The sequence below is a fragment of the Pteropus medius genome, unplaced genomic scaffold, assembly GCF_902729225.1.
Source record: "Pteropus medius unplaced genomic scaffold, Ma_sr-lr_union100, whole genome shotgun sequence".
NCBI lineage: Eukaryota > Metazoa > Chordata > Mammalia > Chiroptera > Pteropodidae > Pteropus > Pteropus medius.
Genome location: NW_024355206.1, coordinates 2,850,981 through 2,878,305, shown reverse-complemented (window position 1 = coordinate 2,878,305; position 27,325 = coordinate 2,850,981). Strand labels below are relative to the sequence as shown.

The following is a 27,325-nucleotide window of genomic DNA, read 5'->3' as shown; positions in this document are numbered from 1 at the left end:
GCAGTAAATCTTAGCCATGAGACAAATATTATATGCTGAGTTTGGTGAGTCCTTCTAGAGAAATCTTTAAATATGAGGGTGGTTTTGGGGAACCCCAAAACAATGAACAATTGTTCCAGCACTGTTTGTTGAAAAACCATTGTTGTCTATGGCCATGCTACCCTGAACATGCCTGATCCTGTCTGATCTCGGAAACTAAGCAGGGTCAGGCCTGGTTAATACTTAGATGGGAGACTACCTAGGAAGACCAGGTGCTGTAGGCGTAAAACAAACAAACAAACACATAAAACCATTCTTCCATTCTTTTTCCATTGATTCACATTGGGATCTTTGTCAAAACCCCACCAAATAACTTTATACTCTTCCAATTGTCTTCATAATTCTAGGTCCTTACGAATTCCACATAAATTTTAGAATGGTCTTATGTGTATGTACTTTGGACATTCTTTGTTAAACCTATCCTTAAGTGTTATATCTACTATAAATATTACTTTATTTCAATTTCCAATTGTTCATTGCTAGTAAATAGAAGTATATTTTTGTATGGTTATTGATCTTCTATCCTACAACCTTACTAAACTCATTTTGTAAATTTTTTTGGTATTGTCTATGTATACTATGTGAATCAAGGCAGCTTTATTTCACGCTCTCAAATCTTTATTTCTCTTTCTGGCCTTACTGCATTGGATAGGACCTTCACTGCAATGTTGAACAGAAGCACTGAGAACAAATATCTTTTTTCCCCATCATATGAGAGAGCATTCGGTCTCTCACCTTTTATGTAGGTTTCATAGACACCATTTATCGGGAGGAAAAAGTTCCCTTCTAATCTTGGTTTGAGAGTTTCTGAGAGATTTTATCTCAAATGGATGTTGAACAAGATTTAATGGTTTAAAAAAAATTTCAATGCTTGCCAAGGTGTGCCAACAGACGTTAAAATCCTCTTATGTTTAACCCAGCAATGTGGTCAAACATTCAGGAATACCCTTTATAGTAAGCAAATGGAAACAACATAAATAAGCAAAAATTTTAAAAAGATTTAAATAAATTATTATATATCTATAAAGATTATTCTTTAGCATTAAAAATCATGTGTCAAAAAACACTTAAAATGAGAAAATGCTTACAAATATGAGATAAAAGCTATGTAAACCTAATCATTCCAATCTTGCATAAATATACATAAGTGAGTTACTGGTAAGATCGGTGATAATATTTTTTAAAAATACTTTTCTATATTTTCCTTATTTTCTACAATAAATCTGAAAAACTCAGTGCCTGGTAACTATTAAATAAATGTTATTTTAAGATCATTAAGTGAAGGTATTATAGTAGCTGCTCTTTGAAATGACTTCCACTTAATCTATTTGCTAGATTATCTACTGCTCTCCAGCCATCTGTGAAACACGTATGCTGAAGTGCACAGCATACTAAAGCTAGAAATGGTAGTGTATTCTCCTGGAATGCACACTTCTATTCCCACTGGCTGAATTACATGCTAAATACAGATCAGTAGGTGTATTTTCCCCACTCGATTTTGCTAACATTTCTGTCATTATGTGATTTAATCAGGCATCCTGTAAACTTAAAAACCATACTTAAAAAGAAAAAGAAGTTTTCATAAAAACTAAGTTGGATGTTTGAGAAAGAATAAATAATAGTAAGTATCAAACCAATTTGTGATGAATTAGAGATAAAATAATTATAAAAATTATGAAACAGACTGGACACATCTAGAATTCTTCTCTACTAACACTAATTAAAGTCTTAAAGTTTGTATCTCACTTTAGTTAAACAAAAACTAATAAATTAAGGTTATGGTTTGTTTGAGAGACAGTGAATTCCAAATGGCAGAACCTGGCTTTAAAACAAAAGATTGGCAAATTAATGGTACATTTAAATATTTCAAATTAAAAAAAATTTAAGATATTTCAACTATTCTTTTATGAATCTTCCCCTTAAATGACTTTTTGGCTAGCCATCACTAACTACCGGTCCTAACTGCATCAAATAAGAGTGTATGTACTATACCTTTATAATGAGGAAAAAAATGTTAAAATAAAGATTATTAGTTGGGGGATTGCTATATTCTCTCCACTCTGCTGATTTACCTCATAAAGCATGAGTCGAACATCAGCCTGCTGGCCTAAACATCTCCTCAAACTATCCATGATCTCAAGGCAAAAAGTTTCATTGGCGACAGAATTGTAACGGCTGTGGACATCCACGAAGACCTGAAAAAAAGAGAGGCCGGATCTTGTCTAGCTTACCAAAGTAGTTTCCATTAAAAACGTAAAATGAGCCTATGTTCTTGGTCTACGAAACCTAGTCTTGGCTTTCGTCATACACCAAAACGTAGGACTGAGGCAGACATTACAATCACCACCCGGCTACAAGTATTACTCTTATTTTGGTTTGGAATAAAAGAATTTTCCAGCATTTTAACAAAATGAAGTCTTCCCCATCCCTTCAAGTTTTCCTTGGCAATGTCAGCTGCTTAGGAGCCAGGCACAAAGATTATTTCATGCCTCTGGAACCCAGTAAGTCACGATACACTCGATTTTACTTTAAAGGCCTAAAAGAGTTCCTTAGATGTCATCAGTAGTCAGAAGAATTGAGCTCTTTTTGCTTCCACAAAATTCTAAGGTTTAGAGATAGATAGTTTTTGGTTTAGAAATGGACATGACAAAGAACAACACCCGTTCTTTGATTTACATAATCAATTCAGCAATTACAAGCCAAGAATTCCTAACCGTTACCACAGGTACCCGCAAGGCAGTCGGCACTGACTGAGGTTGAATCGTCGTTCTATTCTTTATTGGTTCTATCACTCTGGGCAAATTACTTCCTCTCTTGTGGCCTCAGTTTTCTTATCCATAAAATGGGGAGGATGATAATAACACACTAATGAAGTCTAGTGTTCCTAATATTTAATCTATGCCGCATGTTACAGATGGAAGTTTTGTATAGTTACACTACAGCGATAAAGGATTCCTGCTGAAGCTGTTATATTAATGTCTATTATATACAAATTGTATAGTACATAATTTAAATTATGAAGACAAATTTACTGTTCCAAAGGCCACATTACCAAATTGTTGTAAAAATAATTTTTTTTTCTCAGATTATGGGGTTTAATAGATGTTCATGTGCAAAAGTTAAGTAAACTACCAAAGATGGGGATAATAACAGTATTTAGCCTCAGAGAATTACTATGAAGATTAAATAAGATAATGAATGTAAAGCACTTCGCCAGTGTCCAGCATGACAAGCTGCAAATGCAAGTCATCCATGTACTTTAAAATTCTCTAGTGGCCAAATTTAAAAAGGAACTGGATATTAACTTTAATATTTTACTTAACCCAACATATCCAAAATATTATCTGCCCATGTCATTAGAGTAAAAAATTATCGAGATATTTTACATTCTTTTATCATTTACACATGCAGCATGACTCAGTCTGGACTAGCCCCATTTCCAACATTCAGTTCAATAGCCTCACTGGGCTAGTAGCTACCATAGTGGACAGGGCATGGAAAATCTGCCACCGGGAAGTGTTAACTGACACCATCGTCATCATCATCATCATCACCATGATCACGACTGTTTTAGTACCACCTATACCACCAGGAGGAAAACAGTTCGCACGTCACCAACTCCTGCATCCACACACACATATGACAGGCCAGTGTGAGCGATCCCTACCTGGCTCACACCGATGGACTGACTGCACTGAGAGGACGACAGGCTGCCTAAAACCTTAAAGTTCTTCAAGAGGAGCAAAAACCCAGCAACTGCAGATTTTCGGGCATCAAGCCGGCTAGATTAGGAACAGACAGAGAAGCAGTCACCAAACAGTATTCATTTCACAGGAATAGGCTTCTGGGTCAAAAGAAAAATCCAGTTAGTTCTGTACAGAGAAGGAATTTGTACAAATAGTGAAGCACACAGCAAAATAAGTTGAATTTATATACTCAAATAAGGCATCAGCTATTGAATTCTGATTTTTTTTCATTATCTACTCAATGTCATGACAATTATCTGTAGTGACAAGTCCACGTGGGAAATGAGAATAAGAGTGCTGAGAGGCTGTACAAGGCGTTGAAAACACGCATGTAAGTCCTGAATGGCAAGGAAACTGTCAATTTTGTGTCTGAAAGAGCACTTCCCTTCTTCGTAGAGTTTAGTGGTTGGTGCCGGGTAAACCCTCCATCCAGAAAATTGGTACACTCATCTCACTGAGGCTCATGATTAATTCATGTTATAGAAGCTACAACATACAACCTCGGCCAATCAGACATGCCTCTGGGTAAAGAGTAAGCAAAAACTGTCAATTCTAGAATAAGGATAACAGTATCAGCTACTTGCTAGCTGTTTCTCTGGCTATCCACGAGTGCATCATCATATAGCCAATGAGATATTAATTGGCATCTTATGCTTAATGTAACAAACGCTTTCCACCTATTACTTGTCTCATAATATTTTTTAGATATTATAATCTCTAGCTTATATACTAAGAAATAAAGGAAAAGGTCAGGAGGCATTGGCTAAGCTAAAAAACAAAATACCGAGACCCCTCAACAATTTATTTGGTCTGTAGTCGCTAGACCACAATTCTGATGTTCACTAAAATGAATTTCTTGAATATTTTCCTCTTAATTAAGGAGTTTTCCTCTTCACAACTGTTGCCAGTTGGCACTAGAACCTTATCTGGAAGGTTATTCACGGGGTTTACAGCAGAATACTGAGATCACAGCTCAAATTCTAGCTCCACTAGCAACCACTATTAGACTTTTGTAAAGTCATTCACCTTCTCTAAGCCTAAATTTCTTGATCTGTAAAATAAGAATTGTAATAATTCTCACTTCATAGGGTTGTTCTGAAGACTAAATGGGATAGAGTGCTTAGCACAATGCCTTGTCCAATGAGAGTGTTCTGTTGGGTTCCGAATCTGCAAGCCCACTATGCACAGGTTGTATGAGGAGATGGCAGAGAGGACTTTAACTCACATTAGAAGGCACTACTTCCAAGTCTAATGGGAGGCTACGTACCTGGCAAACATAGCTTTCCGAAGGACAAGTATCAGGGAGTCTCTCATTGACATGCTCACTTTGAGAAGGGGCTGAAAGAGGAAGAATTGAAGGGTAAAACAGAACAAGTTTTTACTCATCAGCTTTAGCTCATTTCTACCCTACACTGTTACTGTTTGGCTTATCCGAGGTACTTTAGTTCTGTTTTCTATATGTTTCAACGTTTGTTACACTTAGTAGTAAGGACAATAGTGTACCTGAAACATAAAATTGGAACTAGCTGTGAATGCCTTTAAATCTACCATCCTCAATTAATAATTTCCTAAGAGGCTTTCGATTACTTCACTAACATGAAAATCAGTCAAGGCAAGAGACTGGTGCTATGAAGAGGGGGTGAACTTGGAGGAGGGTCCAGAGCTCAGTGCTCCTGCTCTTTTGATACAAAGTTTTATGTTTTAGAATCAAGGAAAATAGGATTTCTTTGACATATGTATTTATGAGAAACACATCAGACTTCCATTACAGTTCCACCTCAGTTTTGACGAGCTCCTTAGGAGACTCACCTGCACTGCCTTCAGCAGCCCTTGTACAGTTGGAAGGGGCAGAAAGGATAAATAGTCAAACGTCTCTGTGACTTTAGAAGAACAACTTTGAAGAACTAAGGGTGAACACATGATGATATTTGAAAGCAAGTCTGAAAAACAGAATCTATAATGAGTTGCCTCAAGTAACTAAAAATATTTCAAATAAAAAGAAAATTAAAATGGGAAAGAAATAGTAAAAAGTTTGTTTCACTTCTCAAGTCAAATATACTGCCATATAATTTTTTTTTCCTATGGTCAATATAAGCAGGATACTTTAACTTTCTTCTGCAATAGCGTAAGACTACAAAAATTAACTTGTCTAAAAGAAAAGAAAAAAAACCAAACAATATACTGCCAAGACAAGTAGCACCTAATGTCTTCATCTTTAAGCTAAATCTATAAAAATTTATGAACTTTTTTTTGCTGTTGTATATTCCTTCTAAGACCATATTATGCTTAGACATATGCTTAGACATAATATGGTCTTAGAAGGAATATACAACAGCAAAAACATGGTCTCCCTCCTTTCAAGAATTTTAATTTAGCTGGAAGTAATATATTTTAAAAGAATGAAAGAGATAAATAACAATATCAAATATCTAATAATTCCAAACATAGTTTATTGCCTAGCAAATGGTAATGAGAGAGCTCAAAAGTTCAAAGGAAGAGATCATTATGAGTTGGTGTGTTTTACGAAAGCAAAGAGGAGAAGGCAGTTAAGTCAGGTACTGAAAGATGGGTAACATTCAGATGCACAAAGAGCCCCAAAGGCCTACTATATGTAAAGGGGAAAGTAAAGTACAAGAACGGTAAGTGTAAGACTTACTCAGAAGACAGTGGGAAAACTGTGGAGTTGAGGTGAAGGACTCAAAATAAATACATAATTGGAGTTATTGTTGGGTCAAACTGTCAAGGACCTTAAGCATTAGGATAAAGAGCTGACAATTTATTACAGAAGGAACTGGTGATTTTCAAGCAATGGAGTGGTGCTTTAGGATACTTATCTGGTGGCAATAATGCAGGCTGAATTGCTGCAGAGAGAAGAGGAAGCAGGGAAAGCAGTTAGGAAGCGAGGCAGTAGTCTAAACGCAAGGTTATAAGACTGGGAAGTAGGCAATGGGTGTGTGGCAGGGGAGGGCATAAAAAAGAAGGAAAAAGTAACTACGAGAGAAAGAATGAGAAGTTAGGTACCAAGTGTGTCCGAAGATAAAAAGGAATTCTAGCCTCTGGGACTTGGAGAGCCTGGCTTCAGACAGTAGAAATAGTTGCGATAAAAAGGGGAATTTGTTTGAAGGTAAATGTACTGCATTTGCCATAAAAGGAAAAAAAAAAGTACTAAATGGAAATATCCAGCAGGAATAAAAACATTGAACTGAGAGGACAGTCTTAACATAAAGATTGGGAGCCATGCCCACAAAAACCCACACAAATAACTGAAATTATAAAAATAGGTAGGCTATGGCCATGCCACCCTGAACGTGCCCAATCTTGTCTGATCTCAGAAGCTAAGCAGAGTCGGGCCTGGTTAGTACTTGGATGGGAGACCACCTAGGAAGACCAGGTGCTGTAGGTGTTTAAAATATATATATATATATATATATATATATATATATATATACACATTTGTATATAATATATATAAAAATATATATGTATATAAAATATATTTATGTGTGTATGTGTGTGTGTGTGTGTATGACATGTACAAGCATGAGAATGTATAAAAAGAGGAACAGACTTCTGCTTCCCACCAAGATGGAGTAACAGTGAACAGATTTATCCTCCAACTTTAAGCAACAACAACAAAAAAGGCCAAATTATATTAAACAAGAATTTTCAGACACTAGACAATAAGCAGTATAGGACAATGATCCCCAAGAAAGAGAAATAAATGAGGTGAGTCTATAACTGCCCCATCTTACTGGCTAGAGAGTTTCTAGGCAGCAGCAGAGAGGGGAAACTCAGAATCTGGTCTTCCTGAGTCAAAGGAACAGAGCTGAGAATCAGAAATGCCAAAGCAGCTAGAATTCACAGGGTAGAGAACTGGAAAGGAAAGAGCTGCAGGCAAAGAGAGCCCTGGAGATGTGCAGGGTTAAGACAATGGAGGTCACTGAGTGGTAGCAGAAAGACAGCACTCATTTGAGAAGTACTCAGCAAAATAGAGAAAGAAAGTTGATGGAAGAGAGAAGTTTCACTCATGAGTTATACGCTTCCTTTCTTGTCAACCACAGACAACATAAATAGACTTTTGTTTTACTGACATGATAACCAAAGACACTGCATTTAACTACTGTATCATTAAAATTTTTTCCCATGACCAGAACATTATGACACTTAAAAGAAAATATTCCTGAGAACATTATGACACTTAAAAGAAAATATTCCTGAGAACCACCCTTTCAAAGTTCAATACCTAAGTAATGGCCGATGGGGGAGGATGCTCTGGTAACAACTCTGTTGAAGACTTGCTCCAGAATTTCTTGTCTGATCATTTCATGGATCTAAAAAGAACAGAAGAACCAGTAAAATATTCTTTGGTGACTTTCAGCTTACAATTGCATCGAGGTGTATTAGGTAGAATGAAGAACAGTTTAGATATGGTAAAAATTGACTGTTAATTTCAAACACGAATATAATGTGAATCACTGGTTAAGACATGTTCACTTAACCCTACCCTCATTCTGTGCTCAGACAATCATTAGCAGGGCAAACCACCATGTTTATTAGCCTAAAAGAGAGAGCACATGAAAGCACTCCTATATAAGGTCCAGCATCAAACAGGAATACTTCTACTTAGATATCCATTACATGCCAATATCTACATTTCTGATGTATTTATAGTATTTATTTTAAAACTTAAAAGCCTATGAAAATTTCTGAAATTGAAAATCATCTTCATGAACCCCTTCCTCAGTTTTCAGAAGCACAGTGGCTGCTGCCAAAAAAGATGTTTTGAATTTTCATTTAAATTTTAGTTAAAATCCTTATCTGAACTTGATTACTTTGAGTTACAAACTAATTTCTTTCAGACTTCAGACTAATAATTAATTAGCAGTAAATTATATGCTCTACAGATGCCTTGACAAAGCAATCATCTGTGTGAAATCCAATGGAAACTCCCTAGTTTTAAAAATGATTAAAAACAAAAACTATGAAAGGCTCTTATTCTAAGAATGTTTTTAATCGGATTACTGTTAAGAAGAGTCATTTATATCATCTAACACACTTACAACTATTAAGGGCTATTATATGGCATTCACTTCATAGTTCTGGATCAGAACACTAGATTTACATTTAAATTAGCCTCCAAATAGCATTGTCAGCCTATACTTTGGCATGTAGCTACATTAAACAATCGAATGTCAAGAAGATGACTGAGAGAAATCCCTAGCAAAGCAATGTTTAGCCTCAGATATGATCTAGCTTTCCTTTTTTACTTGAAATGAATTTCTGAAAGCTGTTTCAGAAATTAACATTGAGATGATGGTCATAATATGGTAATGAATAAAAAAATGTAAATTACCCATTTTGGGTTCTTCAAAAACAATGAACCAAAAAGTATGATTGTTCGAGCCTGATATTCTACAGCAATGTAAAAGATTATTTTCTGTGTAAAGAAATAGCATTTAAAAAAATGATTTACTGTTGAAAGGAAAAAAGAAAATCATGGGAAAGCTAACATATTCAAACTTCTATGAAACGGTATGAAATAGAAAACAGAATAAAAAACTCATATAAATAAAGGATGATAAAGTAAGTATTCCATCAAACTGGAACATAAGCAATGTTTCAATTACTATCCCAATTTCTATTCCCAGAACTCAAATTTCCTTGTCCCCCAAACTCCCAGGCAAATATCATACCCTATTTATAATACAATTTAATAAAATTAGGAAATAGATGCTAAACTAGTGTCTCACCTTAAAAGTTTCCAACAAGATATTAGCTCCCAGCGTACATGCATGTTGCTTTGGTGTTTTAGAAAGACCTAAGCTGGTTTCAATAGGTTCATCAAGAATCTTCTTTGGCCCATATGAATCCATTAAAATGAAGCCAAGCTCTACTAGGCCCTGAGTAACATGATCCCAACTATGAACACTGCATGAAAACAAAGCTTTGTTAAAAAGAAAAGCTTAGTAAAATATCTTTATCTTCATAAGGTATGTGTTACACATTTCCCAAACCTGATCTGGTAACTGACACTCTTCACATGAACCTTTTCATGCATCCTTCTGGTATAGAGCATCTTTCTTTGCCTTCTCCAAGACCCACTATACCCCTGAGAAGTGAGCAACAGTGAGGCTTGCCTGCTCTTAGATGAGATCTGAGAGTGGAGGAACTTGGGCCTGAGAGGCAGAGTAGCACTCTGAGAGGATGGTAACATACTGGAGGATTAGGGAGGCCCCTAGAAGATGACCTCTGGGTACATCCTACTACTATCCTCAAATCACAGAGGTAGACAGTGTTAAGTAGATAACGGCGCTCTCAAACTAATGGGGAACATCAAAAATAACAACAAGGAGACAATCAGTAATCACCAAATAGAAGAAAAAAATACTGCCTTAAAAGAGAAGCACCAAACTCAATATTAAATTAAATATGAAATACTGCCTTAAAAAGAGAAGCAACAAACTCAAATACTGCCTTAAAAGAGAAGCACCAAACTCAATAATTTAATACCTGAAGGAAAAGGTTAATGGAACAAACAGGAGATTTTAAAAGTCTAATGAATATCCTCAGACTATTATAAAAAAAAAAAATGGAAATCTTGGAAATGAAAAACATGACTGATGGAGTGAAAAACTCAATAAATGAACCTAAGAGTAAAATGGACAGAGCTGAAGAACAAATTAATCTGAAGAAAGAGCTAAGGGATTTGTGTAGAACTTCACATAAAAATACAAAAATATGAAAGGCATAAAAGAAAAATTAAGATAGCACACAGAGATCAAGAAATTCCAACAGGGAGAGAACAGAGAGAAAAAGAGGCAGGATTACTCAAAGAAAATAAAAGGAGAAAAACATTACAGAGTTTAGTAAAGGCATGAATTCTTACAGTGAAAGGGCATATTAAGTATCAAGCAGGAGTGAATTAAAAAGGAACTTACATAAACATAAAATATGTTAAATTTCAGAACACCAAGGATGAAAATAAAGAGTTCAAAGTTCCTATGAAGAAAATAACAGATTGTCTACAATAATTCTAAAAAATCAGATAATCACCAGACTTTTCATCAGTAGTCCTAGATGCAAAAAGACAATGAAAAATGATTATAAACCTAGAATTTTATACTCGGTCAACTATTGTTCAGGTGGGATGGCAAAATAAAGACATTTTCAGATATGAAGACTCAGAAATCATATCAAAAAAAGATGACTGGAAAAATTATATACTTATGCCATATTTCTAAGAGAAAAATATGAAGTTCAAAAGATAGAAGTAAACAAAGAAATCAGTAACATTTATTACAAAGTCTAAATAAGTGTTGTTTAATGTAAAGTCCTATATTTACTATAGTAGAACTTTTATGTTAAGACTAGATATTGGATGTTAACTGAACTTACTGTGGAGATCATTTTGCAATATATACAAATATCGAATCATTAACTTATCTACCTGAGGCTAATGTTACATGTCAACTAAACCTCAATCGAAAAATTTATGTCTGTCTGTCCGTCCGTCCATCTATCCATCCATTTATCTATCTATCTTAGTGCTCTGGTTACAAAGTTGAATATGTTTTAAGTCTGCTAAATCCTGTTTTCCCCAAAGGCCCTGTTATTTTTAGAGTGTTATATTGCAGAACAAAACATTTTTCAGGAATATATCATATTACAGCATAAATGCATTAATTAACTCTACTAATTATTCTACTAATTAATTCTAGACACTAACAGGCAAATCTAAATCTAAACACAATAAAATACTACCAAGATCCGATTGGTAAGGTCCAAAGATTCAATCACATAAAATGTAGGATGCATTATTTAGAGGAAAATTGACTAACCAAGGCAATCATGTGTAACAAACCAGCTGGCTATTCTATGAGGTCTGGTAATGCTACCAAAATCCCTCCTACTGAGAGCTGGTCCTAAACTAGTGACAACTGCCCATTCAGCCTAATTATAAATGGAGAGGCTTCCAGGTCCTATGGCTGAGTGGGACTTGTAGAAGAAGGGCTACGTTCCAAGAATTTCCTGGTTAATTAGTGCCCTGTTTCTTTAGCCCAATCAGAAGAGACTGGGTTGGCAGAATACTAGAGATACAACTATAAACCTTAGGAAAAAGAGGAGTAACAAGATACAGAGAGGACAGAGGAGCTTTAAAGCCTATGATGGATAAACCACTCAGAAACAACAGGTTCTAGACTCACATTTGTCTTATGTGCCAACCTCATGTAAATCCAATCTAAATCAGAATTCCCAGTCATGGAATAAGATCTGGCTTAAATTATAAAGCTTTAAAATATACTTAATCCAGACAAAGAAAGTATGTCATGGTTGAGATTGTTCTAACAGCTAGTGTATACCCTGAAATCAAAATAACACCTGGGAAGGTTACGAGTCTTGCTTCAATTTGGTTTAAAATGAATGTCTAAAACTGCTAATCAATTATCTAAAACTGCTAATTCAATTCCAACCATCAGGCTCAAATTTCAACAGTAAAAGTAAATAAAACTTTCGATGTCTACTCAACTAAAGTGACAAAGAGTTGCAGTATCATGAAGGAACGAAGGCATGACTTCAATTTTGCATTATTGCTATTAAGGTGGCCAAGAAATGAGGCCTTGGGATTTGAGGAACTTTTGATAAGGAAAAGCTTGCTTGACCAATTTTAAGGGATTAAACCTTGATAGATGAAATCAACAGCTGTAGTCATCAGTTTTCCCAGATGGGTCATAAGTATGGTACCACAAAGGAACTTACCGGGCTATGGTTCACGAACTCACCTATTCTGTACCACTTCCAAGATCATGGCTGAAACACAAGATCTATGAGGGACTAGATTCTGAAGAAATTTTGAGCCTTGGAGAAGCTGAAGATCCTTAAAGTTTTTTATAACTGAAGTCCTTAAAAGGTCAAATACCTAATATAATGAGAGAAATAGGAAAAGGGAGTCAAAAACGGTATCCCATGTTATAGAATCTTAACACCGTAACTGTTCTTACTTGCTATAATACACTCATACCTATGACTATTTCACTAGATGAGTATGATATAAAAATTAACACTTTCAATGGGAACTTTAAAAAGTTAAATACAGGCCTTCCTGAAGAAAGAAAATGAGCTAAAATCAATACTAGTTATTACCCATGACTAGGGAACACATATGAGAAAAAAAGCCAAAGGATTTTACCATTTTATTCTCGCAACTAACCTATTCCTATTAATGTCAACTTGATCAGGGATAATTTCTTGGAAAGGTACAAAATAATAAAATTGCTGGTGAATACCTAGCTAAACTTCCCATTCTTGCTACTTGGACTGTATGATATGTTTCCATTCTTTTTCCCACTTCATCACCTGGCTTACCACACAATAGGAAATGGAAGTAATAAACCAAGTGCCAGAAGTCTTCGAGCAGCCCCCCAGAGAGCAGTGTGGGAACTACATGTCCTACAGAGGAATTTGCTGCGGGAGGGATTAGGGTGGAATTGTTTAGGAAAAGATAATTAAAAAAAACAGGCTCTTGTGCTCCTTACCAGCTACAGAAAGGACCAAAAACATCACCAATACCTGTTCCTCAAATCTTTGTATTCTCGTGAGAGAAAGCAGGAGGGCAATGCTGAAGGGACATATATTATTACTGAAATCTCCTTGCTGTCCTGCCTAGAAGAGATAAACAAAAAAGGAGTCATTACTTATATCTTAAAAGTATAACATAGCCTACTTAAAAAAAGGTATTTACATGAACCAGAAATCTATACGCCAGAACTAAATCTAAAAAACTTTTAAAAAACATAGCAGAAAATCTTTAAGACCTTGGATTACACAAAGATTTCTTAAATACAATACAAAAAGCATAATTTATATAAGAAAATTGATAAAATGGATGCCATCAAAATTCAAAACTTTGTGCTTCAAAAGACACTTGAAATGAAAATGAAAAAACAAGACACAGACTAAGAAAATATACTTGCTAATTATGTAAATGATACAGAACTTGTACCTAGGATATACTAAGAATTCTTAAAACTCAATAATACGACATACAATCAAAAAATGGGCAAAAGATTAAAACAGGCATTTCACTAAAGAAGATATTAGAACAGCTAATAAGCACATGAAAAGAGGCTCAATTATCATCAGTCATTAAGGAATTGCCATTAGAACAAGTATTGTAAAAAAAAGACAGACAATAACAAATGTTGGCCAAGATGTGGAAAACAAGAACCCTCATACAGTGCTGGTAAGAATGTAAAATGATATAGCCATGTTAAAGAACAGTTGGTAATTTCTTAAAAATGTAAACACAAATTTATTATACAACCCAGAAATTCCACTCGTAGGGAATCTATCCGAGAAATGAAAACATATGTCTACAAAAAGAACTGCAAGTGAATATTCAGAACAGCATTATTCCTAATAGCCAAAAAGTGGAAACAACTCTAATATCCATTGAGTGAATAAAACAAGTTGATATAACCATACAATGGAATACTATGCAATAATTAAAAAGTAATGAAAAACTGATATATGCTACAACATGAATGAACCTTGAAAACATTATGCTAAACGAAAGCCAGACACGAAAGGCCATATATTATACGATTACATTCATATGACATACTTAGGAAAGGTAAATATATAGAATAAAAAGATTAGTGGTTGCCTGGGTCTGGGAATGTAGATTAACTCTAAACAGGCATGGGGAATTTTATAGGGTGAGAAAAATGTTCTAAAACCGGATTATAGTGATGGTTACACAAGTAGGTAAAATTATGAAAACAATTAATATGGGTGAATTTTTGTGTTTGCTTCGGCAGCACATATACTAAAATTGGAATGATACAGAGAAGATTAGCATGGCCCCTGAACAAGGATGACACGCAAATTCATGAAGTGCTCCATATTTTTGTGACAGAAAGACATCCAACTATGAGAGGTAAACATACAGTGCAATATATATATGACTTACTGTTGAATAGTACACTTGAATCTTATTGGATTTTGTTAACCAATGTCACCATAATAAAAAATAAATTTTTAAAAAATGAATGTGAATATTCAGAACAGCAAAATTTTATGTTACGTAAATTATACCTCAATCATCTTTAAAAAATAGGCCTTTGAGGCCTAAAAGAAATGATATCCAAGAAATAACAGAGAAGGGAATAAATATAAAATCACAAATGAATAAAACAGAAAACCAACAAAAATAAAACAGTGGAGTAGATAAAAAAATATAAAGTTGGTTCTTTGAAAAGACCGATCATACAGTTACTATAAACCTAAAAAAAAGAAGAGTGAACAGATACAGGTGCTTTAAAGTCTATCTCCCACATCATGGTCTTTAAATATCCTTTCCTACAAAAGGAACCCAGAGCACCTTAAAGAAACAGCTGGAATGGGGATGGGGCAAAGAAAGTACAAGGTCAGCCCTGCACAGCTGAAGCTAGGAAAATGGCTCAAAGGGGTCACATCAGAAGGACATACGAGCAAACCTGAAGGATCTGATTGGCCAAATATGGGTCATTTTGAGTAATTCATAATGACTATATTGAATTAAAAAAGGCTCATGGGATGGGAGACCATCTAGGAAGACTAGGTGCTGTAGGCATAAATAATAAATAATAAAAAAAAATAAATAAAAGATAAAAAGGGCTCATGGGTGCATAGCGATATTCAAAATAAAAAGGGAGAAGGAAGGTTCTTTTTATAGACAACCAACAGTGTATCTGGACAAAATTTTAATTTTTACCATTTTGTAATTCCCAGTATAATTACTAATTTCAGCCAAGAATTATCAATAGGTGGGAAAACGAAAACCATGTGTGAAAGGTTGCTGAGGAAAAGGACTCTCACATGATCTCACATTACGATCCCATGGATTATTTTCTAATTGAAAAGGGAAATAAATCTTTGCAAATGAATAACGCTGATAATCACTGCCTTAACCAAAGGACATAGCACCACCAGGAGTAAGACAGACTGCTCCCAGGAGCCTTCCAATGTAATGCACTAGAACAGTAGTCAGCAAGTACAGCCCAGTCTAGTCCATCAACTATTTTTGTACAGCTCCTGCACTAACATTGATTTTTACAGCGTTAGGAAAAAAATATCAAAGAAAGGATACTATTTCATGATGCATGAAAATTAAGTAAAATTCAAGTTTCTGTACCCATACAGTTTCGCTGGCACACAGCCACACTCATTCATTCATGTGTGCTCTCTGGCTGCCTTCTTGCTACAATGGTAGAGTTGAGGAGCCATGACAGAGACTGTATGGCCTGCAAAGCCTAAAAGAGTATCTGGCTCTTTACATAAAGTTTGTTGATCCCTACAAGAGAAAGTACACAACATTGCTTATGAAGCATTCTTGCCAAAAATGTTTAACTTGAATCTAATCACAAGAAAAATAATCTGACAAATCCAGCAATGTGAGACATAGACAACTGGGCTGGATGCTTCAAAAAAGTCCAAAGATACTAACCCTTATTCTTAGGAGATGCATGCAGAAGTATTTAGGCGTTGAAGTGTTGCGACTTTTAAATGGTTCAGAAAAAATATAATAATGTGAGAGAAAGTGAGAAGGTAAACATAGCAAAGTATTTAACAATTAGTAAATCAAGATGAAGGGTATACAGATGTTCATCCTGCTATAGTATTTCAACTTTTCTGTGGGTTAAAATTTTCAAAATAAATTGTTGCAGGAAAATAGGTCCTTTATCTGTATACTACTTTTCTTGAAAGAGTTCAAAACATTTCTGATTTTGATCTTATTACTTCACAAATATTTAATGATGAATGACTTAGATTCACAGCACCCCAAAATATACTAGAAATAGGCAACATCTCAATTCATAAATGGAGAAACAGAGGTCAAGGTTGAAGCTCCCATACTAATGGAGTTAAGATCAAATTTTCAGTTTTTTGCTGAACAGCTGTCATATATATTTTTTCTTTTTAAACACTAGAACATTTAAGGTATGGCTTTAAAATGGAACTTGCTTATGAATGTGGTGACATCATATATTTTCCACTTTCAAAGTAAAAAAAGAGATCCTCTAGACCCAGCGTCATTCTACAATATTTCTATTTACTTCCTGTCATTAACTGGCATAAAAAAAGGCTTGAGTTTGAACACCCTTGTTTCATAAAAAGATCCTCGATCACCTTAAGAGTTTGGTGCTACCTTTAAGTGTTTCAGAAGTTCTTTGCCTAGTTCACAGTCCAATTTGACGGCAAACACAATGTGCAGAATAACAGTGCCTTCCACATGACGAAGTTCACCTGATGGCACGGTAACAACTTCCAAGAGCCTAAAAGATTCAATAGAAAGGTGTGAGCAAGAGGCAATAGTACAGATGCTCAGAAGAACAAGCAGACCAACTCAGGTAGAACTCATATGATCGCTGGAGGAAAGCAGTAAGCAGATTCTACCGCCTCATTCTCTGCTTCATTTTACAATAAAACGTCCTGAAATAGTCATTATTTCTACTTCCTTACCTCGTCCCAGTTAAATCCAATTCAATTAGGCTCCGGCTCCTCCCTATCCTACCTTACCCCCTAGTGTCATCTATTATTGCAAGGGTTACAAACGACCTTTATGTTGCCAAAACCAATAATCAAGTCCCACATGAATGCCTCGGTAGACTTAACACAGATGATCACTTCTTTCTTGACATACTTTCTTCTCTTAGTTTCTGGGGCACTGTCCCTGGCCTCTTCTCTCTCTCTCTCCTTTTTTTTTTGGCTGGTTCATCCACCTTTTATATGGTGGGATGCCTCTGAGCTCAGTCTTGGGTTTCTTTCTCTTCTCTCCACACTTTCCCTAGGTGACCCCATCTGGACTCATGGCTTTAGTCCCTGCCAATCTGTATCTCCAGCCCTGACCTCTCCCTATAACTCCAGCCTGCCTGCTCAACACCTCTGGATGAGATGCTAATATACATCTCACACTTAACATGGCCAAAACTGAGCCTATTTTCCCCTAAACTTGCATTTCTGTCAGTCTTCTCTAAATATATGAGACCACCTTCTAATCAATTGCTCAAGCTAAATAACTAAGTTATTCCAGAGTAGAAGCAGTAAGTTGCAACAGGATTAATAGTGTGAATTCTGCTGCCAAATTGCCTGGATTCAAATCCCAGCGCTTCCACATTATGCTATCTAACCTTGGGAAACTCCCTAATTTCTCTGTGGTCTGATTTCTACAACCATAAAATAAAGGCAAAATAACACTGGTGTGAGGTTTAAAGTACTCAGAATAGCACCTGGCACAGATAAGCACTATAAATATTTGCTTTAAAAAAATCTTCATTTTCAGACATGCCATGCTGTCTCTTGCCTTTGTACTCACTTAGAAGGCTCTTTTCCCTGATTTACATATTGTGGCTCTTGTCATTCAGACTTCAATGAAAATAGCACTTTCTCAGAGAGGTTTTCACAGATCATCCAATCTAAAGTAGCTATGCTGTCACTATTGCATCATCCATTTGAATTATCTGTATAGCACTTTCCACTCTAACATTTTTCTTTTTATTTATTTTGTTCTCTTCTCACTAAAATTGAAGTTCCATGAGAGCAGGGACTTTGTTTGACTGGTTCGTCACTGCAGACCCAGGGCTAAACAGTTTCTGGCACAGAGTAGACACGAAATAAATAGCTTTTAAACTTGCAACTTACAGAACAATTATTGCTATTTTCCTGGAAAGGTGCAAATAAACGAGTTGAAGAGGTTACACTATTCTAACAACTTTATTACTGAGCATCTAGGAGAGAATTAGGGAAGTTCTGTGCTGAGGTGAAGGCAGGGACTGAATGGTTAGATAACAATGAAGTAACAAAAATATGCAATGAGAAGATTAATTTGTAAAACTGACTTTACTTCTATACATTACTCACTCGTTACCACTCTCTTCTTTGTTGTGCTGCTTGTCTAGCTCATTGAAGAAAGCTATGATTCCTTCCAAAATCTTCTTTCTGTTTCCCTGAAAAAAACAAAAACAAAAACAAAAACAAACAAACATAAAATAGGTGGTAAGGTCTCCCCACAAACAGCAAGACCAGCAAGTTGAACTTTTCAGCTTAAAGGCTTCTCAAGTATGAATTTAAAATAAATTACAACCTAGAGTCACAGTAAGAATTTATAGAACATTTTAATGTTATAATTGGGTCTGAAACACATCTTAGACTTTAAGGGGCCTATAGTTCACCTTTTCTGAGATCTTTATTCCTTTTACTGCCACACTCAAAACATAACGGTAGTTCAAGAGATATGTTTTCCTTGACTAAGGATCATGACCTTTTTACTAGACCAAATCATCATACATGAAATGAAAGCATCTATGCCCCAGTATGTAAACCAAGAATATGAATAAGCTGAATGGCCCTAACTGGTCATTCCACTAGAGTTAAAAAGAAACAACTTTTTATTTATACCTTTGAGGAGAGAACCAGAAGCTGATAGACCAAAGGTGGTACTTCTTGAAGATTCAACTTGGAGAACATCTTCAACACTTTTTCCATCACAAATCCCACCTCTTCTGCAGTCAGAGGGACATCCCTGTGGATCAAAGATACTAAAGGCCAAAGCCAAATTACACCGGGGCCTAATTTGGGAGATATCAGAATTATTACTGCCCCTATGCATTTTCTCAGAGAACCTTAAAGGGGACCAATAACCTTACCTAAGCAAGGTCATCTCAGAAAAAAAAAATCATAGAATTATACTTTAAGTAAGCTATTAAAGCAAAAAAGAGGGTTGGAAAGGAATCCTGTAACAAAAAACCGAGGTACCAATACTTTTACTAGGGGAGAGCAGTGTTTGAGCTTGCTACATTTCAATTTCTGGCAGGTAAGTTCATACAGCAAGACATAAGGAGAAAAGGGAATCATGATACTTACTTGAACATGGAGGTGAGCTGAATGACATATTGCCGATCCCATCTGGTTAAAGAAAATAACAAAGAATATGTAAGTTTACCTCATTTTAACTTATTTACATATTACTTTATAAAATCAGTAAGGAAGAGAAAAAAAATAGGCCATTTTAAGTTTGATTAGGTACCATGGGGAAACAAGAACAAAGAAATGGCATTTGAAACAATGAAATAAACGCTTTTAACCTACTAGACTGGCAAAACCAAGGTCTGATGATATTCATTGCTGGTGAGATTTTGGGAAAGAACACTCCACACACTGTTTTAGGGAGTGTGCTGATATAACCTTTCAAGATAAACTGTCATACTTATGAACTTTAAAAGTGCATATAACCATAGACCCACCCAACTTACTATTAGAAATATATCCCATGTACATGCTTATAAGAAACCACATAGGTATACATATGTTTACTGCAACACTTTTTATAATAGCATAAACCAAATATTAATCAGGGAAAAAATAATCTAATAATTGGAGATTAGCCAAATAATAGAATACTATGGAACTATTTAATAAATGATGCAGTTATATATGCTGTCATGAATAGATGTGTTAAATAAAAAATGAAAGGTATATTACAATGTGTATCGAATAAACTCTTTTGTGTAATTAAAAACAAATGAATAAATAGATAAATGTATATGTGCTGATATAAGCCCAAAATTATTTATGTAAGAGATGTTATATAAGGAACCATAATAACAGCCATCTCTGGTTTAGATAATCTTGGGTATTCCCTTCTGGTTATTTTTAATACACCCTACTGTAATCAAAGTATAACTTACTAGTCTCTTTATTTTTCACTGACCATATACCATCTTCAACGTATGTCTTTATACTTTTCATTTTTAATGAGTACAAATTTCATGCAGTGGCTCTACCTTAACCTACATAGCCTACATCTCTCTATTATTGTATGCTTAATTTGAACACAAATTTGTGTTGAACATGTTCATGTATGAGAATTTTCTTTTACACTGACCTCTTCCCTTAGAGTAATTCCCACATTTTTGGTTTAAAGGTACAAGCTTCACTTATATATTCATTCCACTTCCTCCAAAAAATATAAAAGATATAGCATCAGGGGCTTTCCCAGCTTTAAGAACTGTGGGACTCCAAATAACGTTAGTGAACTAAAATTGCTATATTAAGACTGACAGTCAAATAAATAAATTATATGTATATTCTTAGAACAAAAACTTTAGTAAATAATCTTTCTTATTCACAGACTAAATGGTTTTATTCAAGTGGCACATTATAAACAACAACAACAACAACAACAAAAACCCCAGACTTCGGTGACATGAATTCTTGAAACAAATGGGAACTCTTTTGACACTTATAGTCCTCAGAAAGTTTTACACATTAATGAGAAAGACTCACCTGCCAGAACAGAGAGTGTTAATCAACTGCTTCTTACATTCTTCCCCACTAAGTTCATCTAAAAATGCAAAAACAACACTGAGAAATAAATTTGATTAAGTGAATAGAGAAAAAGCCACTGAAATTAGAAGAAAATTACCTTTTCCATAAGCCAGATTTTCCTTTTTGGTAACAAGGGCAGTGAGAATGATGGGTAATAACTCCAAAGATTTTCCATTCATTAGTCTGCCTTCTTTGATTGCATCAACAAACTCATTGGCTAATTCAACCAACAATGGTCCTGGAAAATTGTGGGCCTAAAAGTTCATGGAATAAAAAAAAATATTAAGCAGAAATCTAAATGTTTGATATCTCTTTCCAAGAAACAGTCTTTTGCTGAGTTAAGAGAATTGACGACAAAACCCAGAACTGGTCCCATAAGAGATTCGGGAAATCATTCTGCTCTGGTACAAACTTATAATTGTAAAGAATTTCAAAGGTCAGAATGCTCCACCAGTTCCCTAATGTTTTCGAAGATTCTAGCTCTTCAAAGAGACACATGTCCATGATACCAGTAAGGTAATATAAACATCTAGGTCAGCAGTCCCCAACCTTTTTGGCTCCAGGGACCAGTGCTCCTATGAGAGTCTAATGTCTGATGATCTGAGGTGGAGCTGAGGCGGTGATGCTAGTGCTGGAGAGCGGCTGCAGATACAGATGAAGCTTCGCTCACTTGCCAACTGCTCACCTCCTGCTGTGTGCTTTGGTTTCTAACAGGCCATGGACTGTACAAGTCCATGCCTCAGGGGTTGGGGATCCTTGATATAGGTGGTTTATGGCCCATCCATCAACTATTTTTCATTTAGTAGTAGTTATTATGCATAAATAGGAACTATGCTAGGTTTGGCACACTTAAGTTTTCCCTCTCTCAACAAATTACAACCCCTTCCAAAAATCTACCCAAAATCAAACAAGTTTTTGTTTTCCATCTCACCTCCAGCATTAGTAATCCTATGATCTCGGATGCAACTTCATTCTGCAAATCCCCTGACTCCACCAACTGGATACAACAAGTGTATATCTTAAGTCTCCTAAGAGCTCCAGCTTCCTCAGAGCAGGGGGAACCTTATTGTTTTGCAAAGGTGTACAGAAACAAAAAAAGAAGGATAAAGTCTTCAAACAAGGTTGACGGACAAATAAATAGGAAAAACATACAGCTTTATAGTTTAACACAGAAACAGAATGATCAAACTACTGATTACTATGGCATTTAGAGCGGAAATAGTTAGGAGTTTTGAAAAAGTATTGAGGCAGTTGACTGAAAATGTCATTGTCTACCTATGTTATTAGTTTTTAAAATAATTTAAAAATTACCGGACCCTTTTTTGGGTCCAATAATCGAAATTAAATGTCTTTAACATATTTCAGAATGTTAACACTGGGTGATGTCAGCAGGAATGGCACAGTAATTAAGACTTTGGGAAATCCTTTCCCCCGGATAAGCAAAAAGAACGCTGACAAAAACAGTGAAAACCAACTTGTTCAGAACTCTGGAAATTAACCAAAGGCTTCTACCAATCCAGGGAGTGTTTAAGAAAAACAGCTGAATCTCAGTGAGAACAGTGACCTTTGTGGCATTTTAACATTCCCTTGTCCCATCCCTCTGCGCTCTGCCAGTCCAGTAGTCTTTAAAAACCATTCACCCCGCAGTCATGGTAAAAGCCAACAGCCTACCAGTCTCTGGAGGGGACAGTACAGTTGGAGCTCCTTAAAAGCCCAGTTTCCAGATAACTGTCATTATTTGACCTGTGTGGCTACTCCCTAGAAATTTCCACTAGCAAGGCCTGTCTTTATTTGACCTGACTTAGAACTCATGCAAATGGACTTTCACTGAGGGCATTTGTCTAAATTAGCTGCAAATGATTAATATTTTAGCAGCCTTGAGGCAGCAATAACAGTTGGGCAAGCAACAAGCTGACCAAAAACCTTAAAAGGAATTCCTAAAGAATTACGTGCACAGGGGGTTTTGAAATGTTTGACATATTCCTGGGAATCTAGAAAGCCATGCAGATACTTAGTGCTGTGCACATGTGTTACTGGCACCCGGGGTTCTTGCGATCTCCCAGGATGGAAATCAGAAATCACCACAAGAAAGTTCAGGCAAGAGCAAAGGTTTATTAAGCTTGTGCGCAAGGGAACCAACACCGAGAAAGAAAAGGTTTGGATGGCTCCTGGAGAGAAGTCGGGACAGGGTTTTAAAGGGAGCTAGGCTGCGTGAAGGCTACATCTAGGCATGTGATGATGGCAGAGGTTTCTTGGGGTCTACACGGTGCGACTACATGCTTCTTCATGCACTGCATGTCTCCTTAGCATGGTCTCTCCACCCCTAGGCGTGATTTCTAGTACTTAAATTAGGGAAAGGTCACCTCAGGGACACTCTTGGGCCTTATTGCTCATGCACGGTGGGCAATGAGCAATAAGGCCCAAGAGTGTCCCGAAGGTGACTGTCCCTTGTTGCTGGTGTGCCTCCCAAGACTTCTTGATGCTGATCAGTGGTACCCTAGGGCAGCTATTCTTGTGAAACTTATCAGGCTCCAGCAGCTGACCTTTCCGACCGACTCAACAGCAGGAAGTTGCCCTCTTGTCTCATGGACAGGGCTGTGTATACAGCCAGGCAAGACCTGAGAAGACCCTAAGCTCTCACCTCTGTCTGACCTTGAGGCCTTTCTGAACAAACAGAAAGGCTAAGGAGGAGTTATAAACTACCTGACTGGGCACTGAAGGTGTGCCACTGCTATGCACAGGGCCCCTCAGCAAAGGCTGGGAAACTCACTGGTTCCAGGAATTTAAGGAATTCTTTGCCCAGACATTAGTTGACTGCAAAGCTAACCAAAAGAGAAAGCAATTACATTTACAATAACATCAAAAAGAATACTTAGAAATAAATTTAATAAAAGTAAAGACTTCTACTTTGACAACTATAAAACACTGCTGAAGGAAATGAGAGAGGACCCAAATAAAGGGAAAGATACTCCATGTTCATGTAATGGAAGACAGACTAAGATAGCAATACTGCTCGAATTCATATAGAGTCAACACAATCCCTACCAAAACTCAAGCTTCTATTATTGCAGAAACTGAAAAGCTAATCTTAAAATTCATATGAAAACACAAGAAACCCAGAATATCCAAAATAATCCTGAAAAAGGAAAATGAAGTTGGAGAACTCACATATCCTGATTTTAAAGCTTAATACAAAAACTATATTAATCAAGATGGTGTGGTACTGACATAATGAGAAACATGGAGATCAAGAGACTAGAACAGTGAGTCCAGAAGTAAACTCTCACATTATGAGCAACTGACTTTCAATAAGGGTGCTATTGAAAATGGGGAAAGATAAAGTTGGACTCCTACTTCACACCATATACAAAAACGAACTCAAAATGGATCAAAGATCTAAACGTAAAAGCCAAGGCTATAAAATTTTGAAATGAAAACACAAGTGTAAATCTTTGTCTTTGATTTAAGCGATGGTTTCTTATTTATAGCACCAAAAGCACAAGCTACAAAAAAAATAATAAACTGAACATCATAATTACAAACTTTGTGCTTCAAAGGATACCATCAAAAAAGTAAAAAGACTACCAGAATTGAAGAAAATTATTGCAAATCATGTATCTAATAAGGTATTTATATCTAGAATACATGGAGAACCATTATAACTCAATAATAAAAAGACAATCCAATTTTTAAAAGTGCAAAGGATCTGAACAGATATTTCTCTAAAAAAGATATATGAAGGGCCAGTAAGCACATGAAAAGATGCTCAACATCATTAACCACCAGGGAAATGCAAATCAAAACCACAAAGAAATACTACTTCATTCTTAACAGGAGGGCTAAAATGAAAAAGACAGACAATAACAAGCCTCTTTCAGCACTGGTGGGAATGTAAAATTGTGTAGCTGGTGTTTTTGGAAAACCATTCCTCAAAGAGTTAAACATGGAGTTAGTATACGATCCAGCAATTTCACTTATATATTTACCAAAGAGAAATGAAAGTTTTTCCACACAAAAACTGGTACACAAATTTCATAGCAGCATTATTCATAATGGCCAAAAAGTGGAAACCATCTAAATGTCCATCAACTCATAAATGGAAAAGTGTGATATAGTCATATAATGGAATATTATTCAGCAATAAAAAAAAAAATGAAATACTGATACAGCCTACAATATGAATGAACTTTATGGTAAGCCAAAATACCACATATTGTATGATTTTACTTATACGAAATATACAGAATAGGCAAATCAATAGAGACAGAAAGTAGATGAGTGGTTTCTGGGGCTGGAATGGGTCAGGTGTATAGGGAGGTGACAGCTAAGGGGTACAGAGTTTGTTAGGGGCAATAAATATATTCTAAAATTGATTGTGGTGATGGCTGTGCAACTCTGTAAATATACTAAAAGCCATTAAATTGCATATTTGTATGTCAATTACATCTCAGCTAAAAAAATTGTATACCTTAAAAGGGTGAATTTTTTAGTATGTGGAATATATCTCAATTTTTTAAAATGTCCTTAGTTAACTACTAGTCCTTTATACCATCAATTTAACAGAATTAAAATGATTAGGAAGTAGTTTCCACAAGTACTTGATAACTCATGCTACTTTTCAACTATATTTTTAAATAAGATGAAAATAAGGTTAGAGGTGGGAGCCATAATAATCTTTCCTAGGTCTGTCCACCCAAGAAAGCAATTACTCTTCTTTCTTTCACTTACTAGTACATGTAGGCAACTGCTTCTGATCTTTCATTATTTCCTTTCTTTGATATTTTTACAAAACAGTCATTTAGCAAGTTTCCATAAAGACTGACTCATTCAATTTTGAAAGTTTATTTTCATGAATAGGAAGATGTTTTTAGACCCTTGCAGTGGAAACCCGATTTACTTGAAGACGGAAGAAAAACAAACCCAGTTAAATAAACTGCTAAGAGTATAAAACCACTGTTAATTTTTGCCTTGTAGAATGTTATTTTACAACAATTTATAAAACACTATCTGCAACAAGGAAGAACTGGCCCTTGTTCAAGATATGGGAACAAATATGCCTGTTGGGAATTAAGAATCTCCATATAAGTCACCCAAATTATCCCATTTCATTAAACCCCAGAGCTCCCTGGCCCTTTATTAAGCACCAAACGTTGCTGTTCTCTTCTCCACCATTTTAAAAGCACAAGTAAAGCAAAGCTGATTTTAAGAAACACATCCTTTATACACCCCAAAACCAGCAATACAATCTCAGGTAGCCACTTCAACCCCCATCGGTAAAATTATTTAAGTCTACAAGACAAGTGACTGATGCTTTAGTTGATCCTGTAAAATCCTCAAGACGCAGAAAAGTCTCATTGGGGCTTCAAACAGTAAGAAAACTAGCAATATGTGCCAAAAGTAAACAAATCTAACAATGAATCAAGGAAGACAGACGTAGTATTATTACCCTTGAAGATGGCTCTCAGGAATGCTCCAACAGCTTCTCCTTTCACTGCCTCACTCTGAAGGAGGTTAACCAGCTGCAATCAAAAACAGAAAGTTTCTGGCAACAATTTATTCCAACAACCTAAACTCAACGTAAAAAACACTCATCTATCAGGGTCATATCCTTCAGAGACTCCAGGATCACAAATAACATTTATTTAGATAGACCAAGGTAGGTCTTAACATGAAGCTGAGCTGTCAAAATTGAAACTTATTCATACTACAAACATTTATTGAGCACTTAATCGGTACTTAATTTATCGAACTACGTTCTTAGGAATACGCATTGATTCAACAAATATTTTGATCATGTTCTTTTCCCTAGGCACTGAGGATACAAGGATGAACAAGATGGGCATGACACAGAGTTTATAGCAGAGCAGGAGGGGAAAAAGTGACAGAAAAAAAATCAGAAAAAAAATCTAAAAATAAAACAAATCAAAGGGTGAGATAGACAATGAGCAAAGGGAGACAATTTCAGCTAGAGTAGGTTCATCTGAATGAGATTCTTCTCCATGCAGGGATCTGAGCAAGCTGAGATCACTTATTATGGAAAAAAAGAAAAGCTTATCAGTAGAGTAAAAAGATTAGGCACAATAAACAGCCTAACATAATTATTGTCCCATTCTGTAATCATATACTTAGTGAAGAGACAGTTGGTTTTCTCTTACTAATATTTTCAAAATATTTAA

At 35.7% G+C, this 27,325-nt stretch overlaps 1 protein-coding gene, 1 non-coding gene and 2 pseudogenes across 3 annotated transcripts in view; 3 read left to right on the top strand and 1 right to left on the bottom strand.

Moving 5' to 3' along the window:
* FANCI (FA complementation group I) overlaps positions 1-27,325 on the bottom strand; it is a 53,372-nt gene that overhangs the window by 24,210 nt on the left and 1,837 nt on the right. For both annotated transcript variants that reach the window (XM_039858299.1, XM_039858300.1), the window contains exons 3-18: positions 26,596-26,668; positions 22,081-22,211; positions 21,247-21,403; positions 21,108-21,165; positions 19,686-19,727; positions 19,221-19,344; positions 18,684-18,769; positions 16,972-17,098; positions 13,353-13,445; positions 12,566-12,702; positions 9,536-9,713; positions 8,029-8,116; positions 5,595-5,725; positions 5,053-5,123; positions 3,707-3,821; positions 2,112-2,234 (exon numbers count right to left, since the gene is read on the bottom strand). In XM_039858299.1, the coding sequence (XP_039714233.1) occupies positions 2,112-2,234; positions 3,707-3,821; positions 5,053-5,123; positions 5,595-5,725; positions 8,029-8,116; positions 9,536-9,713; positions 12,566-12,702; positions 13,353-13,445; positions 16,972-17,098; positions 18,684-18,769; positions 19,221-19,344; positions 19,686-19,727; positions 21,108-21,165; positions 21,247-21,403; positions 22,081-22,211; positions 26,596-26,668 (1,734 nt within the window). The remainder of the gene's footprint in view (positions 1-2,111; positions 2,235-3,706; positions 3,822-5,052; positions 5,124-5,594; positions 5,726-8,028; positions 8,117-9,535; positions 9,714-12,565; positions 12,703-13,352; positions 13,446-16,971; positions 17,099-18,683; positions 18,770-19,220; positions 19,345-19,685; positions 19,728-21,107; positions 21,166-21,246; positions 21,404-22,080; positions 22,212-26,595; positions 26,669-27,325) is intronic.
* Positions 145-263, top strand: LOC120599427 (uncharacterized; annotated as a pseudogene).
* On the top strand, positions 7,070-7,188 carry LOC120599438 (uncharacterized; annotated as a pseudogene).
* LOC120599456 (U6 spliceosomal RNA) lies at positions 14,587-14,693 on the top strand. The gene has a single exon (XR_005651907.1). It is a non-coding gene; the product is annotated as a U6 spliceosomal RNA (small nuclear RNA).